The sequence below is a fragment of the Perna viridis genome, chromosome 8, assembly GCF_037379345.1.
Source record: "Perna viridis isolate PV_CMFRI_1.1 ecotype Kerala chromosome 8, ASM3737934v1, whole genome shotgun sequence".
Classification (NCBI taxonomy): Eukaryota; Metazoa; Mollusca; class Bivalvia; order Mytilida; family Mytilidae; genus Perna; species Perna viridis.
The window spans coordinates 8,918,406-8,938,064 of NC_142452.1; the positions used below are offsets into that span (position 1 = coordinate 8,918,406).

Here is a 19,659-nt window from a genome sequence, read left to right on the forward strand (position 1 = left end):
CATAAGAGTGAAGAAACAGGTCAGCGAGTATTGGAGCACAATTTGTTCCCATTGGAATGCCTACTGTTTGTTGAAAAACATGCGTCCACTACGCTGGACAACTACGTTGTCGATCAAAAAGTCTAGCATTCTTCGGTATAATCGGAAGATGACTTGGAATTGTTTATACAAAGTATGAGGAATCTCTACCAAGCACAACGTATCTGTATCTACATGAACCGTCTTGTCTGGAGTAACAACTGTGTATAATGTTTTTGAGTCGGGATTTTAACTGAGGATGGGGAATAGTAGTAAAAAGGATTGAACAATTATAGATCTTGAGCCTACTGTATTTTGATAATAATCTAGCATTGACACTGAGCATCTAGGGTTTCCAGAAGATTTTCAGAATCTACAGGATCCACATTGAATTGATACCACTACGAGAGTAGTAAGTGTCGTTGTAAGACTTAAGACCCCTTTTTGAAAGCTGTGAGTATAGAAGTTACAATAAAGTTTCGAAAGATATTTGGTATTATAGTTTGCATATCCAACTACATTGTTTGTATGGATTTTTGTGGAGTGTGGAATCCAGTAAATGGACGCTAGATTACAATCATCGTCTGTAAAAGAAACCATATAGGTACCTGGGACAGAATCGAGTTTCTCGGCCCTCTCCCCTTTTTTAAATCTATTTTTTTTTCTATGGTAGAGAGACCAAAGGAAGGCAGCATGAATTCATGGGTTTCGATTGTCTCTTCTTTGGAGAGTGTGGATGCAAAGTATAGGTTTTTATAGGTATTATTGTCTACGTCTACCTCTGATAATAAACATTTATGCAATGTGTATAACAAACAAAAACAATTTTATTTTGCGCTTTGTCTGCGGGCACCACCACAACACCAGTGGCTGATTCAGGATTTGAGTTTAGGCGTTAATTGAATTAAATGGCGCGCAAAGCAAGGCAAAAATATTATTGGGTGATACTGGTGGTGAGAATTTTTTTCTTACCGATTAGGGAGGGGGCGTGTGTTGTGGTGAAGAGTGGGGGGGGTACGCCCGGTACGCCAGTCCTTGGATCCGCGCCTGGTCATGTAAAGAAGACAATGTTTTGGCTACATCGGGATTTTTGAAAACTGATGTAGCATTAACACTCATTGACCAATTTAAAACTTTCGTACGTTTATAAATTCAAAATATTATTGGATACGAGGAAAAGTTGCCGGGTAAGGGTACGGGTTGCACAATTTTAGACTACAACTAAAATACGTCTTGGCCAATAACAAACATAATGAACAATAGCAAACCCGTATACAGTTTCTGGGTTTTGTCCATTGAAATAAATTTGACACATTTGCCCACTTAACTTTTTTTAAGTTTCGACTCAGTAAAACTTGACGCCCTAAAATACAGTTAAAGTAAAAGAAAGTCATACATCAGTCATCGCATTAAATAAAGCTATATTTAACGCGTTAATATAGCATTTTACGCATTGATTTGTCGAGTTTTTGACAATGAACGGCCGTTCATATGCATATCCTTGCACTGGCAAATTGATATTGAGACCTGTTGCATCCGTAACCGGTTACATATACGTGACCGGCTCTTGAATTACCACCCAATGTACACTTCCGGTTACAATGCCCGGTCACCGGTTGACTTTCATTTTATTTTTTTCACAAAAATAATTGAACTATTTTGAACAGTCAGGATGGGAACAGTGCATGCAAAGGTAGAATCTATGAGAATCTCCGAAATTTTTAAAATTCGCTTTTTTCATGTGCTTGTTTTATACATTTCTACATTAGGAAAGTTGTGGGCAGGGACAGGGTGGCCGATACGATAACATACATTGTACTATGAAATTGCTCTGAAGTCCAACGGCAGATTTGTCTGACAAGCTGGGGTCATTGGACGTCAGAGGTCGTCCCATACCAAAACCATAGGATTTAGCGCACCAACTTTGATGCACGCTTCGAGACTAAAAGTTGCCACTTTATTGGCCCTTGCCGGCCTTGGCCTTGTCGTCTTGAAAAGTTGACTGTGTATGTAATGAAAGTTATTAAGAATATTATGTATATGCTTTTCTGCAGTAATTCATGTTTTGAGAATAGAAATTTAAAATATTGAACAAAATTTTTTGATCTTGAACTTATGAAATTCAAGATCATGAAGTCAAATATCGTGTAATTTTGTCAAAATAAGAGAGTAAAAAAACATGTTTATTGAGTGTTGTCTGATGAATATGCAACAGTTAGTAACTGTATTTCCTTGAATTTACAGAATTTCGACTTTCTAGCAAAATCCTGTGTTTTTAATATGGTCCCAGCTTGTCTGGTAAATAAGCTCTTGGAAGTCAGAACAACTTGGACTAGGAGTCTAGGTGGCCGAATGGTTGGTCAAAGGTGTTTTTGATAGGATGATAAATGAACGTTTTTTATTCTTATCCTGTAGCATAAGTTTATCACAAATTTTCGCCTTGTGTGACTTTTCATATATACCAATGTATACTTGTTAAATACCACTCATCCCTTTAATTGTTTACTATGACATATTATCATGCTAAGACTACATGTACCTATAGCACTTTTATGATTATATGTGGCATGTGACTGCTTCTGGTCAGTTAATGTACTAAGGTTCATTCAGTGCTTGCTTCTTGTTCAGTGTCTAGAAATTGTCTGCTTGCCTCCTTCTGTTTAATTGCGCGGGAACAGTGCTGGGGATTCTCCAAAATCTCACCCTAATGGGGCTTCCTAAACTCCGGACCACTGCACTCGTCTCTTTTATTAACCCCCTCCACCTTCAACTCACAAGTATCCCTGGATCCAAGAAAATTTCCTGTATCCCTACATAGGCATAGAGGTGACACAGGGCCCCCATGTAGAAAACAACCAACAATTCATAGCCTTAGTAGTTCCTATGAGGATTTTGCCGAATATTTGAAAACCATTTTTTTCTAAATTCCTTCTTGTCAAAACTCTTTCACCCTAAAATTCCCATCACAACTCACAATTACATTTACCTAACAAAAAAAAATTGACCATATTCTCTCCACTGTGGGAGCTTTAATACAAACACTTATACATATACATGTACTAAAGTACTTTATGACCTACCTGGGCCTACAAGACGTAAGTTTTTTTAAATCTACTTGGGACCAAATTAACAAAATTTCTTACCTCCCGAGTGCCCTTTTCTTTATTCATCCCCTCTCTCTCCTCCCTGATTTTCCATTTTTTCCGCTCTTTGTTCATATTAGACCTCAAGTTCTCTCTTGTTTATATAACTACCCCGGACCACTACAATATTTCCTGAAATAACATGATTTTTGTAGCTTGTACCAATGTCAAGAGTATTTGATCACCCATATATACCCTCAACTATTTCATGGAGCGTCATGGGTCATATGATGAAATTTTTACACACAAGTCAACCTGAAGGTACTTTTATGCAGATGACGTATATACAAATGTAGATGCCACCCGACCAGTTATAAAATATATGCATGTACTCTGCTATTCTGTAGGTAAAGGGAACTGACAAAATGGCAGTGAGATAAAGAACTTACTTCTTTGGAATGAATCGTTTATTTAATAAACATTTGACTAATTTTTATACTATATCTAGTGTCATGGTTTGAAATGTCCACTGTAAGTTCATTGCCAGGACTTGCATGTACATACAAATATAATGATCGAAATCTCCTGTTTATCAAAAATACCTGACAAGACCATACATAGATATCGTTTGAGTCCCACATGTGTCCAGGTTTCAAAGCACCTACCAAAGCCTGGGGTGTTACCATTTCACAATCATGCTTTCCTCCCAGTCTAGTGGAAGCTCATATTATGGTTGTAAATCTAGCCACCAGTTAAAAAGCCCTACATAGCTTATGCCAGTTTTTGACTAGTATGCGCATGTGTATTCACTGACATTAAATTGAATTAACCTTTTGCCTTAACCTTTACTTCCAACATCCAGTGTATATTATAGAAAAAGAAACAGATATGGTGAAATGCAACCAAATGCACCATCCTATAACCTTTATAAAAATAGTAAATACTCAATCACCAAAAGTTCTTCAGTAAGTGCGAACACACCTTTAAGTAAGCTCTGAAAGACCCCAACAACAAAAGTAATAGAATCCAGAGTAACAGAACAATGACACTTCTTTAAAATAAACTAAAAAGTCAAATCACAACACAGACACATTAATGACCAATATTGTCAAAAGCTATTGACATTAGGATGAAATCGTTCATTTTTAAACAAATATCATGCTCCAGGAAGTGTAGCAGACAACTTAGAAATAGTGAATATCACAGCTTTAAAGTGTCTGGAAACTGTGTTTGCTAGAAAATCCAACAAGAGTTTGGGCTAGAAAATGATCCAACAAAAATTCAGGTGATGCATCGAAAATAATTCAATAAGAATGATAATTCAGTTGAATAATAAATAGTTTAGAAAGACATTTATTGAAAAGATAGATTATTGAAAAAAGTCATAGGAATAATAAAATTTGCAAAACTGGCATTGTGTGCATAGATTTTAGCAAGTCCCTTTAGTTGTTCCTGCTAAACATCACTGGGTACCAACATTGTATGACTTGTGATGTACTGTGGTTCTTAATCCAAATGGGAAGAATTGGACTTTAAAATGTAGGTTCATTCATTTATTATTAGTTATATTTTGTTGTAGAATGCAGAAGCTAGCTTTGACATGACAGATCGCCCTTTTAAAACAGAATCCAAGAAGTCGGAACTGGATCTTAACAATATTGACGTAAGTACATGGTTATTTAATAAGAAACTGGGACACATATATTGTTTAATTGTTGAATAAAAGCTAGAGCAGTTTAAGTCTCATATACATGTACCTGTTTTTGCTTAATGAATATTCTACTATTTGAACACTTTCAATTGCATCAACATGATACAGTGTAAAAGATTTTAGAAAACATATGCTTTTAGTCAGTGAATGGAAGTGACCAATTTGGTTCTGATCAAATTTTTATCCAGTGTCAAAATTCAGAGCTGTGTCAACTTTGAATAGTGTGTCCATACTTGTCCCAACTGTTGAGCATTCAAACCCTGTAGTCATATCAAGCTTAGCCCTGCAAAGCATTTTATTAAATTGTAATGAACATGATAAAATCAATGTTGTTGTTAAAATATGCAAAGTGTTTCTGTTTTGGTTATCCAACCAATGATAATTTCCTGGATTTCTAGTCAAACAATATGTCACATTACAGGCAAAATTTAATTAGCACCGTGAGGTATACTAAATTTGACATTTCTACCACATTTGATACCAGGGCAGTATTTAAGAAATAGCAAACAATCAAACATTTTAACTAAACATAAGATGGCTTGTTGCTATGATATTTTTGAAAACTGGTAGGTTCTGTAACTCAAGTGTTACTGTATTGAAGGTTAAAGTTGACAGAATTGTGGTTGATGGAGTATGTAAAACTAAGAATGATATCCTGGAGAAGACCTTACGACCTGTGTTTGCTGCAAAGACTTTTACTGAGGTAGGTAAAATCTGTCATGAACTAATTTTCAAATTAAATTATTTACTTTTTTCTGCTGTAATGTACAACATTTAATCCCAATTACCACTTTTCTCTGTTTAAGTCATCTTATTTCAGTTTTATTAATTTACTGAATTTCTGGTCTAAATCCAGAATTTGATGTCTGTTATTAGTGGCTTAACACCAAAAATTGACATGTCTACGATTAATAGTCAATTCAGATCATTGAAAAATATGAATTAATTCATCAGAACAACATTATTTTAATGTGACATCTAGTGTTTTGATGTTGTTATATAATTATTCTAAATATGAAATGCTCTGATAACAAGAATAATAGGATAATTAATTAGAAAGAGTAATCAAGGGAATCAAGGTTATAGCGGTAATCAAAAGAATGTAATCTAGAGACAAAGACCAGACATGGAAAACAGCCATACACAACAAAGAACATTAAGTAACTAAAATCATACATATAAAGTAACAAAAGCAAATGAGCAACTCGGACTCCACTAAAAACTGGGAGCATGAACCAGGTGCACTGGTAGGGTAAGCGTCCTCTGCTTTTCTAGAAACACCCGCCGAGTTGCTCATAAAAAGTCAAGTCTGGGGTAGACAAATGAGGAAAGGAAAACTATGACCCGTTGAATAAATCAGTTTTCATGGTGCTGATGGATACCTCATAACGATCCACTAGTTCATGATGACGACCATAAAACTTCTGTAGTGATGACTTCATTCTTGTAGCAACATAACCCTGTTCGTGAAGCCTATTTGTTAGAGTTCTAGCATGATTAAAAAAATCTGCGTAGTTTCGGCAAGTTCTGGTATAACGTATGAGTTGTGATATGAACACTCCATATAATCTTAGGATTGTTTATAAGAGTGAATAACCAAAGTAGGGTCATGAGTGTGAAAGAACATCTGGATTGTATAGAAATATCTTACAAGAGTAATTTAGAATCATTACATTCATATTTGGGTGTATAACTCTAATGTACTTGCACAACAATGTAATAAAAGACAATTTTTCTATGGATTTGTGCAATTACCCTTTTATGTACATGAGTTCAGTCTTTTGTTATCAATGGTGTCATGACTGCAGGAGTGCAATATGGCAATTTAATATTAAGCAGGTATAACCTGTAAGAGGACAAAGTTGATTTTTTTAATTTCATTATGCCTTTAACAGTTTTATAGAAATCAAGCTCTCAGTGTTTCTGAGGTCATAGGTTGAATTTATATTGCTTACCATTGTCAGGACTTAGTCCTTTATTATAAGCTTTTGGTTGGTTTCTATGGTATACATTTTGGTGCAATAAAATAGGGTATTTGTATAAGTCTTGGGAAATATTGTGCTGAGTATAGTGAAACTTTGCATGACCTTGTGAGTGTAATTTACATTATTTGAGACTAAATATTTTAAAGAAATCTTGCAAATTCTCTTTTTGTACAGCAGTGCATTTAATTTGGTAAATTTTACAATTTTATGACTGTGAATTGATTTTGGAAAATTTTACCATTTTAAAAAGTTAAAAGACATCAACCTTGAAAAACATATTTACATTAATGCAATATTGGAACTAACTTTACTCTTATTTGTGGTTACACTCTGTAGCAGAATTCTGCTGGCACATTGCAATTGCTTCAGCCAATGTATTGAGAACTAAATTGTCTGCAAGTTATGTTTTGAACTGGTGTCAAAACAACATTCAAGTATTGTGCATGTATGTTGGAATATTTTTTATTTTGCATGTATACATGTATAAATCATGAACAAAAAACCGAAGTAGCTTAGCTCCAACGCTGAGTAGGACTCAGACATGAAACCTTCTCACTGAAATTCAACATCAGTAGTACACTGAGACTGTACAAAACCTTCATTCATTAGACAGATCAGTGAAAATAGAATTGGGAAGGACAAAAGAAAACAAGACCACAACTCAAATCCCTGATTTCAGACAGTTATTTAAAATATAGTGATTAAAAATATTGTGATATATACTGATAATTCTAAGTGATATGAAAGAAAGGGATCTTAATATTTAATGTTTTATTACTCCTTTTTTTAGATGACAGTTATGAGTCATCAAGCACAGCTAGTCTTGGAGAAGTTAGAATTGTTTAAACAGATCAGCATTGTAATAGACACAAGTAAAGGTAAACTGTTGTATATTTTAAACATGTATATGTCAATAGACACAATTAAAGGTAAGGCACTGTGTGGCAGGTTATTTTGGGAAGGTGTAAAATTTGGCAGTTTGGAAGCAAAATGATATGAAAAATATTGGCGTTTCTGATTTTGGCAAATGATAACTTGAGCACTAAGTACTGAAGTCCAGAGTAAATATTTTGCAGAATTTATTTAGCGTTTTAAGAAAGACCACTATAATATGTCAAAATTAGCACCCCACAAAAATTTCCTGCTATACGGTATTGCATATTGTGCACACATAGTCATCAATAATCTCTCATCAACTCCACTGTTTATATCAGAAAATGATGATCTATTTTGAATGTGATAAGGACTATTATCTGCAGTCATCAGAAAAAAACTTGTTCCAATGGGCAAATCAATAGATCAGTTCTCACATTTATCGCAAGACTAGTTAGTATGTTTTGTGTAGTTCTGCAACTGAATTCTAGAATCATTAACATGTTAAGATGTAGATATCAGATGTAAGTGAGGTAATGAAGTTGTTTTTTACCCTTTACTTTCTGTAAGTGCTTAAAATAATCTATGATTTCGTAAGTTAGCATGCTAAAAATGTAGTATTTTTACATTGTACTAATTCACTTTTTTTTAAAACTTTCATATACATGTAGATGTGAAAAGTTTATCTGTTTAAGCTTTTTACACTATGAAACATTGTAACTCTTAGTTGATCTACTGTGTGTTCTTTTCATTGTATTTCTTTTTTATCTATGAGTTGTCATACCAATTAAGGATGTAGACCTAGGGTAAGGGGAACAACTCTTACAAATCATTGGAACGCTTTTATTAGCTATTTTACATCAATCTCATGTAAGCATCAAAGTAACTTAGACTGATTTCATTCTGTTTCAAATGAAAGCTTGATAGGTTTTAGTGAAATTGAATATGATGCAAACATATCACTTATTTCAAGAGTTATGTCCTTTACCTTGGGTCTACCTCCTTAAAAATACTATTCAGAGTGTCTTGCTGCTCTACAGTGATACATGTATGATGCTACATGTATGTAAAGAATTATTCTTTGGTTTTTGTGATAGGTGATAAAGCCTCGCCCAATGGTTATGAAGTTATTTACAATGTAGAAGAAAGAAAATACCCTAAATTAAATATCAAAACTGAGATTGGAAACAAAGCAACCAATGAACCCGCTTTTGTAAGTACCTTGTATGTGATTGTTAAAACCCCATACATGCTAAAATGTCCATTTTTGGTTCACTTTGTTTATCAGATACGATATTATTATGGTTTTGAATAAAAGTTAATTGTTTTTTCATCCATTTTTACAGGGTTATTTCCCCTTTCCAATGTTAATTTCCATAGGAAATTTAAACTGCTTATTTTGATGTTTCAGCTCATTAGATTTTGTTAAACATTTTTCTGTGTTTATTTGGGTCATAATGCTGTAGACTAAAACTTAAATATATATTGTTCATGTACATGTATGATCCTCATGTTATTTAACTGCCTGTCACTTTTTTGGATTCAAGAAGAGAATTATGTCTCCTCCACTTTGGTGGGGAGACATATTGTTTAAGCCCTATCCATCTATCTTTCTGTCACACTAATGTAAGAGCAACTCCTTGGAAACTGCTGTACCAAATTTTGAAATTTTGTAGGTACTTTGAAGAAGATATGATTTGTTCATATTACCAGAACATTATAATCCACTGAATTTTGTGGGAGTTATACCCCTTTGAACTTTATAACGGGGGAGACATAGGAACACAAAAACAAACTTGGATTTCAGTTCTGCTACACTTTGTCGTTTCTTACTTTAAGACAGTTATGTTGGCTATAAAATTTCAGTCAAATGAAAGGATGCATGGATATCTCTGGTCACCATATCAACTCTCTCTACTTTCAGATAGTTAGGTTTTAAGAGAAATAACCTAGTATCTCATTATTTTTTTTTTGCACAAACCACAGTTTTTAAGAAAATAAAAGTGTAGGTATTATTTTTTTTTAAGTAGGGTTCTGTCTAAATATCAGGCAGGGGGTGATTCGTCTTATCTCAAGATAATCAAGAAGCTGTTTAATTACATTTGTAACATCCCAGTGTTTAATCCTTAGATCTACTACTGAAGGATTGCAATAAAAAATATTTAGGATTAAGCAATGCATGAATCACTAATTACTAAGGTACTTAGCGAAACACTTTTAAACAAATGTTCTCTGTCATTATTTACAGATATTAAGTATGAAGCACATCAATATGTTTGGTCGTGGGGAGTCATTGATACTCCAAGGCAGTAGACATTTGGATGAAAACGGTGGTTATGCATTACAGTTCTCTAAGCCATTGAATGGGAACCCAAATGTCAGGTTAGTACAATCAAAACTGTCCTAAGCTAAAGGTAAACTGACAGTACATTCTGGAACCATACAGTTTCTTTATACAGTGAAAACTTTCTTACCAAATCCCTTTGGGAAGAAAAAAAAAGTTCAGTTTAGACATCTTTTTAAGAAACCATATACAAAATTTACTTGTTTAAATGACCTACTTTGGACTCACAATTTCCATGAATATAAATAGATTTAAAATTGACCAACCATGAACATGTTAAAATATAATTGGTAGCAAAAAAAGCCTACTCACAAATTTGATAATTAAGCACCAATAAGGCTCCAGCTTTTTTGGTGAAAGATTGATTGCTTGACTTTTTCAAAATTGTTCACTGTGTCTAATTTAAGTGTTTCTAAGCTGCTCCAAACAAATTGAAAACTAGACACATAAAAAACAGATGAGCAATGAAAGGTTTTACTTGAAAAGTGCTTTAACTTGCTATAACCAAGTGCATGGAAATCTATTTACACTTTTAACTTCACTTGATGAACCTGTGCATTTTCTAAGTTCAACTGTTAGTAATGAAACCCTCAAGGTAACTTTTGCAAACAAAGTAATGTCTGTCATTGTAGATTGGGTGCTGGTGCTTACAAAGGCTATGTAGAATTCCCATGGAGTAGTTTTAAAGAAATAAGCAGAGGAGCAGCTATTGATTTAGTGGTATTAAGCAAATTAATGTCAAATAAAAAAGCTTTGATCTTCATTAGTTAAATGTTCCTTTTAGCCTTTCTAAATGTATTTTTAAACCTTTGGCTTGCTGAGGCCAAAACAAATTAATAATCTTGTTTCCTGCTACCAGCAAGAAAAAAATAGTGTAGGTAGGTAGGGAAATTATTTTATTTTTCAAAAACATTTTACATTGAGTTAATGGGGAAACAATCTAGACTTTAACTTTGTTTGAGCCAATATGACTATATGTGTTAAGGGTAGACTAAAAAAAACTATGGTAGGTAGGGTAGCATGAAACAGGCATATATTTTTTTTGGCCTAAGCAATGTGTGTGTGATGAAAGCTGTAAGAGTGATTGGAATTTATTTCTTATGCTTTTTAATGGTTGCTGTTTTTGTTAATTGATTCTTCGTAAAAGGAAGTATTTTGTTCTGTTGTGAGAATTTTTTTTGGATGAATTATAAATTCATTCTTTAATGAATATTTGTTTTTTGTAGTTTCCAACAAAGTTAGGATCTCATTGCTTGAAATGGGAAGGAGTGTGGAGAGATGTTAAAGCATTAAACAATGCAACATCATTTCAAGTTAGAGAGCAGTCAGGCCATTCAGTAAAGTCAAGTTTACAGGTAAGTTTTGCATTTTTGTTTATGGTATTTTATAAGATATCAGGTGTTTTGCTCCCTGTTAGTTAAAAAGTAGAGATGTGGCCAAAGTACATATGATATGAACATCTGGTTAACAATTTGAAGTATCTAATGAATGCTTGTAAAATAAAACTTTGTTTACTTGCATTAAAAACATACATTGTTGAACAATAAGCTAAGCCATTTCTTGTTGATATTTTTCCATTGCTCCATAGGCAGGAAACAGCCATGAGTATTATTTAGTATTTATAAAATATTGTTACATACTGTAAACGTATTAATTTTCGCAGTGGCTAATTTTCTAGGATTCTATCAAGTGAACATATTTGCAGGTATCAGTATTTGTGGTTTCAAAAAAAATGTTTAGCATTATATATTTATGTATAGTTTTAAAATCAAATTCGTGGACATTATTTTTTCGTTGTTTTCTGTCCACCATGAAAATAGTGAAAATTAGAACACCCCAAAAATTAATAGGTTTACAGTAATTTCTACCATGAAAATAGAAAATTTACCTATTTCTAAATTATGTTTTGCAGCATATTTTAACTAGAGACAGTAGAGATGACAAAATATTTCCGTCACGAGGCTCTTTATTTAAATATACTCTGGTGGGTAAATACTTTAAAGTCAGCAGTAATTTCTTTACCAGTAGGTTATATATGTACAAAATAGTTGAAATCTCACACCTATTTTTTTTTCAGAGAGCTTTTTATTTTGTCAGTTGAAACAACTGTCATACTGTGAATACAACATCAAATACGCTTGACAACAAAAAATGCAAATAACTTGCATGTCTTTTATAAATCTTCTGTATATCATAAATAAAGTTGTTAGACTATGTGTCCTACTTTTGTTTTAGGTCTATTTTCATTTACAGTATTAAAAGTGTTGGTTTTGTACAAACTCAGATCACTTATCCCATATTATCTCTGCATGTGTAGTAAAAAAATATGATACAAATCTATAACTATTTAGTAGTTCTATTACTTATGCTCATATTGGGAAAATGACGTTAAGGATGTTATTCTTAAACTGAGGAACAGTTTAAGAATAACAAGGATTTAAAAGGGTTGTGAAATCTTCAATTAAGATCTTTCATGTTAGAATAATATAAGAAGAAAATACTGATGAGTTAGTTTGCCCGTCTTTTGAGATAGAAACATTTAAAAATTTTTTGGGAAAAGGATTTCTCTTGATTTTCGTTAGGTTTTGTGTTAAAAATTCATTGAAACTTTTCAAACAACATTTTAATGTGTTTTTATTGATATTATAAAAGAAAATTGGGTCACTGAGGAGACAATATTAAACTAAGATATGGATAAAACCAGAGGAGTTTGAAAATCTGACGAATGTGGCTGAACATGAGCAGCAAGCATTCTTAAATGCACATGGTCTTCTAAATCTGTTCTGATTTGTAACAAAATTTGTACTTGTCAGGAGTATGCTGGTATTGGTGGAAATGTAGAGTTTATAAAGAATGACGTGGAATTACAGTTTAATGTGCCTTTATATTTTGATTCTGTAAGTGGATATGTGTTTGTTAATTATATTTACATTGGAATGCTACTTACAAGAAAAAGTTGTATGTTAAAACACATTTTTGGCCAGTTCTCCACTATGCCTTGATTAAGTCTTTTTTTATCTCCATTAACATCATCCAATTAAGTACACACATACATTTAGATAAAAATTATGTCTCCTTTGTGCTCATTTGTCTTGAATTTACTGAAAACTTGTTTATGGTGCTACACAAAACAAAGGATATTGAAATTGATTAGTACAATACCAGTACATGTATGTTGGAAATATGGCTCAGAACAGGAATATCAGCTGCTTCATCATCAATGTCTCATTCTAAAATTGTAAAATATTCCTGTTAAATTTAATTAAATTTCTGTTCCATATACTCTGATTACAGTTTCTCCAATATTTTGCCAGATTACCTCAACATGTAATAGAAATTAATCTGGAAAGGGCGTGAATATGAAACTGGTCTATAGCACACCATTATCTTTTTTTGTTATGTGGAATGGAATGTTATAGGTGAATTGTTACCTTGCAGGTTCTTCAGCTATCCATGGCTGGTGGAATATTATCCACGGTTGGTCAGAACAATGATATCAGAATTAATGACAGATTTTTCTTAGGAGGACCTCTGACACTGAGAGGCTTTACCATAAATGGTGTAGGACCACATTCAGAAGGTAAAGTTTATTTGATTATTGACAATGATCTGCATTTAGTGTTCATGATACAATACAATCTTGTCTGATGATTTTATAATGTAAACAGATCAGTTTTCTTGTTATTAATTTCAGCAAATTCTGTCAAATGAACGTGTTTTCAGGTATCAATTTTTCATAGATTTAAAAATGATCAGTGTTTTATAGTGTTAAATATCAATTTTGCAGGTTCCTTTTTCCATACTTGATTGAATAATGTGAAAACATATCTGTTAACCCTCTCACATTAGTGGGAGACTCCCACAAAATCAATGAAAAAATTAGAATCTCCTACATAGAAAAATACGGTTTGTGGGAGGTTTTTGGTTGGAATTAATAATTATATTTTCTATGAAAAATAACTGAATTTTTACACCAAAAATTAGCTTTTTACATAAAAAAACTCCCACATGAGCTGTTCCAAAGTTTAACAGGTATGGTGAAAATAATTGAATATCTTTACAGTATGTCTGTATTTTAATGTACTATTGTCTATCCTTCAGTTTGTTATTCAGAAGATAACATAAAAGTTTTAGAGCAATTTTCATGAAGCTTTGTTGAACTGTGCTTATTTATTGATCTAAACTCCTTTTTGATTTTTATAAATTTCTAATACAACATTTCAAAGTTATGTGACTCACATTTAACAAGGAGGGAATTTCAGAGTTTTCAAACAATGACGAAAACTGCTTCCAGCAATTATCAAGAAGATTTGATGAACTGTTTATAGCTATTTTGTAAGCTTCTCTTATAACTATACAAGTTTTGGAGGTATGGGAATTAATTTTTTGATTTCAAGTTTATGAACTTTAGGTATGGATAAAATGAGCCAGGCATACACAGCTAATGAAAAAAGGGATCAGGCTTACCATGTGTTTTAACACAGCTGTTTTAATAATAGAAAAAGAGGAGCAATGAGGAATGTATATTTCATTAAATACACTAATAAATTGATAAGTAAGTTTAATGACTCAGATGTTAGTATAGAATACTTCTTTATTTTGTAAAAGACTTAATTTAACTTATTCAGTACCACTGCTATTTTTAATCTTTCAGGAAATGCTCTAGGTGCAGATACTTACTGGGTGTCAGGGCTACATCTGTATACACCATTACCCTTCAGACCAGGCAAAGGAGGATTTGGGGAACTCCTGAAAACTCACTTCTTTCTGACAGCTGGTGATATTGGAAACATTGATACAAGTTGGTGTCATGATTTTTTTATATTTTTTTTCATTTACTGTGTTAAAAATAAAACAGCATATGTTGACGTACTGTAAAGCAAACGTATTAACATTGTATTTTCCGTGGCAGGGTATCAATACTGAAATTTGATTGGTTAGCTATACGTTGCTCAAAATCCCATATCCCCTGACGTTGCTAAGCCATATCCCCAGGGGTTGCTAGACATTTCCCCGGAGAATATCACGCGCACTGCTGACAGTATTTCCGTCCTCGATGAACTCACAAATGAATTCAGAAATCAACATAAATGACTTGCTCAGCAACTTTGACTCTGTTCCGTAAATGCCGGTATTTCATGGATATTACATTGGATCTATCAACATCAGCATTAACCGAAACAAATGAACATGAACTCCGATTTTAGTGCAAAATTTCATTGATTGAATTACAAAGTTTCTTGTAGAATTACTTGAAATTCCCCAATGAATGATGAATTCTGTACACTCCATATGTCCTGAGTAATTAAATGTCATACCTTTTAAAGGAATTAATCCTGTGATGCCATAAATTTGTCCTATTTTTTATAATTTTTACGCACGACTTTGCTTTGTCGTCATCATGGTCAATGGAATTCCTGACTTAGTTTAGTTTCGATGTCACATCTCTGACTCATGAACTTTTAACGTCTGTGACGTAGTGCTCGAGACGTTGACCGGCAAAAAAATTGTCGATTTCCATTGTTATTTCAATAAAAAACACCTTATATTTGGGCACCTGTAGGGTTCTACCAAAGGTAGTACCCTACATCTGATAAAAAACAGTTGAAATTTGCATATTTTACTATATTTTTAAAAAATACTTGCAAAAACATCACATTTGCGTGACATGTTATGTTGAAAATCCCTAGAAAAACGCCAGTTTAAGCTTGAAACTGGGGATAAAATCGTCATCTACGTTTGTATCCATAGATATAGAGATTTTAAACCCTTCAGTACTACTGTACACCCATCAGCTTTGCCTCAGGATGTACTAATGTACTTCAGGGATTTAAAATCTCCATATCTACAGATACTAACGTAGATAACTTATTATGACTTTTTTTCTGATTTGTACATTTATTTTTATCTCTAGATAATTCACTGTTCTGACTTGGTGCCATCTTAACATCTAGCATCTGCAAGTTAGAAGTCACCACAGATTTTTTTATGCTAAACATGTGTTTTAAATAACTTTAGGTATTTTATTTATATGCAGGAAGTTTAACCTACTGATAATCAAACCTAAGCCCAAAATTTTTGTAACATTCCAAGAAATAATTTTTAATGAAAGTGGATTTCAAGATAAGCATCCATCTTAAATAAGTCACTTTTAATATTTCACAAAATGTAAAATATTTTTTTGGCAAAATGAAGATGTAAAGGTACTGGCAATTCAATGATTTATTAAATTTGCCATTTTTTAACCAGATTTACGAATTAAAATGCTAAAACCTGAATACAGATATTTAAACTCATTTTGCTAAGGATGTTCAGGATTTCTGGATTTTATTGTTAGGTAGGGTATACATTTTACATTTATTTGATCACCTTTTCACATGTTAAAGTTGAGAGTATGTATGATAAGCTTTAAAAATTAAATATTTTAGTATATTTCTTCTACCATAAGTGGAGGTTTTCAAATTCCACATAAGATCATGGTTACTCATAGTGGATTATAGCTAAGTAATTATATTAGAATGAAGGTGAATCAGGTGTGTAGCTGCCGTTAGGCAAAAAAGCTTTTACCTGCACTTAATTTTTTTTTTTTTTTTTTGAGATAAAATACATCCAGGAGAGGCATAAATGATGCTCTAAAACGCTATCTCCGCAGAGCTTCGGGGGGGGGGGGCTTCACCTTCCTGGACCCCCTACCAGGGATCACCCCCCAGACCCCCTGCCGTAATTTTGCCTACATTTCAATTTGGCCTCAGCTACGCGCCTGTGAATTATGAGAAGAATGTTTATTAAATAAGATACATGTATATGGCTTTTGCATGGTAACTTGTGCTGGTTCTCTCCATTAGTTTTCAGCATATCTACTTCCTGTATGTTGTGAACTTTCCAAGCATCTTCTGGACCAAATGATTTTATATTTGGCATATGGCTTTGACAAAATGTCTTGTACCTGTCTTTGTTTTTTTGTTTCCTGCTAATTTACTTCTTATATATATTGCCAGTTTAAACTTTTCTTGTGATTGCTGAATAAAAGTTGGGGTACACAGAGCAGCCAATTGCTTATATACAGATCCAACTTCAGTAATGAGTGGTTTAAATTATTTCTCTCTCAAGATGGCAAAATTAAAATTTTCAGCTGAAGGAGAATTAGTTTCTCTCATGAAATCTGTAGAAAGCTAGGAAATATCGGAAATGTAAAATGGCGGGAAAAATCTCACAGAAATTCAATCACTGCCTGGTGGTTAAAAAGTAACTGGCATTTTTAATCACTGGCTTATAATGGGAGAAAGCATTGTATATTTGTATTAACTACTGTAACATTCTCTGTTTCTACTTTCAGGTCTGACGGCCCAAGACAATATGAGGAAATTATTAGAAAACTGTAGGTTATCATATGGACTAGGGATTGTGTTACGACTTGGTGGAATTGCTCGATTAGAGTTTAATTATACTGTTCCTTATCGATATCAGACTGGGGACAAGTATGTATTTTTACGTATCATTTAGTGCTTTGTGTAGCATTATTTAGTTATCATTAACTGTGCACACTAATTTTGCTCTTATTGACTCCCCAGTAAAATTAAGTGGTCATTTCCAGATTATTTGCTTTCATAACTTAGCAATATAACCGGCTATGAAAGTACACAATTTATCTTCAATTTTTTCAAAGTACACAAAACAAATGCAAGGATTTGAAAGCTGAAAACAATATCCTAGTAGTTTGCCTGATGTCATCTTCTAGCGCTACCATAATAAATATTAGGTTCAGGTGATTAGGACTTGGTATGGGTTTACCTTAATATTGTTTAATTAAACTATTTAAGATTTTATCTTCGATATTTTAAAAACAAAGCTAAAAAAAAAGCAAAGAAAAAAAATGTTTTCTTATGCATACAGCTTTAAGGTAGATCAACCTGTCACAAGGAGCATTCTTTTCTGTCATCTTGAAGTATTTTCAATAAATAAATAGTTTGAAATTATGTATAAAACTATGTACCAGTTACTAACATTAATTATTTAATTTTAAAAAAGCGTTTTTCAAGGGAGAGAAAATTGGCTGGAAAAGTAATGAATTTCAGTTTGTTTTTTTTTTTAAATTTTTTTTAATTTGGGGTCAAACTTTTTCTTGTTTGTGACCCCAAATTTTCTTCTTTTTTTTTTTTGAAAATTGAAATATTACTAGTTTAAATGAAATGATATAAAAAAAAATCTTCTACTTTAAGGGTATTTTTAAAGTAAGTTTGGTGACCTTTTTTTTTTTTTTTTATCAAAATGTTCAAGTGTGTTTGTGAAAGGTAATCCCTCAAAGAAATGAGGAAAATCTATGTACATGTACTAAAATATTAGGTGTGATCTACCTTAATATTTGTCAAGAGCTTGGCATATTCTCATTAATTTCAATAGGATAAACTTCACTATCATTTCCAGAAAAACAAGTGGTTATTTTCACCTTATTTAGCTGATTATCACATTTAAATCATTTTACATTATCCTCTTAAGTCTTTTAAGGTACATGTGTACCCAGCCTGTAAAGCCTCAGTGCAATTTTCTTTCCTATACAATATTTATTTAACAGTACATTCAATGTTTTCGTTAGATATTTGTTAAATGGAATCTATTTCCTCTCTTACTGATACAAGCATTTGTCTTCCATTTCAGAATTGATCCAGGCTATCAATTTGGTGTTGGAATGTCATTTTTATGAGCTTTTATATTGTGTCAAAATGATTTTATTAGTTATAAAATATAATGTGATAGAAAATTGTGGTGTGCTTACATTGGATCAATAACAAGAAATTTTAGGTGATATTAGACATGGAGCAGCAAATCCATTATTGTGCCCATTTCATTCATGCTGGTAGTATGATCATTAACATGTAGCTACATTACAGCATTGTCTAACTTAGTGAGAAACATTCAGTGTGCGACTTCTAAAAATTCTGTTTCATCATGAATAAAAGGTACTTTATATATTTGATGATTATATGATGATAGCTACTGCTTGGTTGTTATTGATGCCAGACCCTCATGTGGATTTTACTTAATTAGGGCTGTTCGAGCAATATGTAAGCTTTTTGTGACCAAAATTTTCTCTCATTTCATACATTTAAAAATATCTAAGTCAGACAAAACAGGATTTTGATAATGGATGCACCCAAAATTGCTTACAACTTATGATCCATCAATATGAAACCAAACACAAAATTGAAATCAATCCATCCATTGAAAGCTGAGAAAAAGGAGACAGAAATTCAGAAGCCCTGCATGATGGACAATGTGATTCAAATATACCACTCACTGATTGGGGTTATAAACATTATATACATAGCAGTCCATACTAGGCTTATTGTGTATGTATTGGACTATTAACTGCAATCAATTGTCCACAAGAAGTGTAAAATTGATAGCAAGTTTTAACTCACAATGCTACTTTATGTTGCAATAGACCCCAATTTCTCAGTTCCTACTTGAAGTTTTATCCATATTTTGTATGTAGCCAAGTTAGGTGTTGTCTCCTATTTTCAATTGTGCGGAACTCTAATTTTTGGGTATATAAGACTTGGTTACTTGGCAGAGATCAGAACAGTATCAATCATTCCATTCCTGTTGGATTTTAGAACTGATATAAAGTCTTTCTGGAGTTCTTTT

At 32.8% G+C, this 19,659-nt stretch overlaps 1 protein-coding gene across 2 annotated transcripts; it reads left to right on the top strand.

The window, feature by feature from the left end:
• The first annotated feature begins 1,587 nt into the window (after positions 1 to 1,587).
• Positions 1,588 to 19,008, top strand: LOC148609205 (sorting and assembly machinery component 50 homolog). 2 transcript variants are annotated; one of them, XM_088595956.1, is made up of 14 exons: positions 1,588 to 1,711; positions 4,681 to 4,764; positions 5,414 to 5,515; positions 7,588 to 7,675; positions 8,768 to 8,883; positions 9,919 to 10,052; positions 10,647 to 10,734; positions 11,241 to 11,369; positions 11,927 to 11,998; positions 12,828 to 12,911; positions 13,453 to 13,594; positions 14,669 to 14,815; positions 17,351 to 17,492; positions 18,670 to 19,008. In XM_088595956.1, exons 1-14 carry the CDS (start codon positions 1,691 to 1,693, stop codon positions 18,713 to 18,715), a joined length of 1,395 nt encoding a protein of 464 aa, XP_088452082.1. In that variant the 5' UTR covers positions 1,588 to 1,690; the 3' UTR covers positions 18,716 to 19,008. The 2 variants fall into 2 exon arrangements, with proteins under 2 accessions (XP_088452082.1, XP_088452083.1); XM_088595957.1 differs by lacking the exon at positions 1,588 to 1,711 and adding an exon at positions 4,368 to 4,386.
• The last annotated feature ends 651 nt before the right edge of the window (positions 19,009 to 19,659 follow it).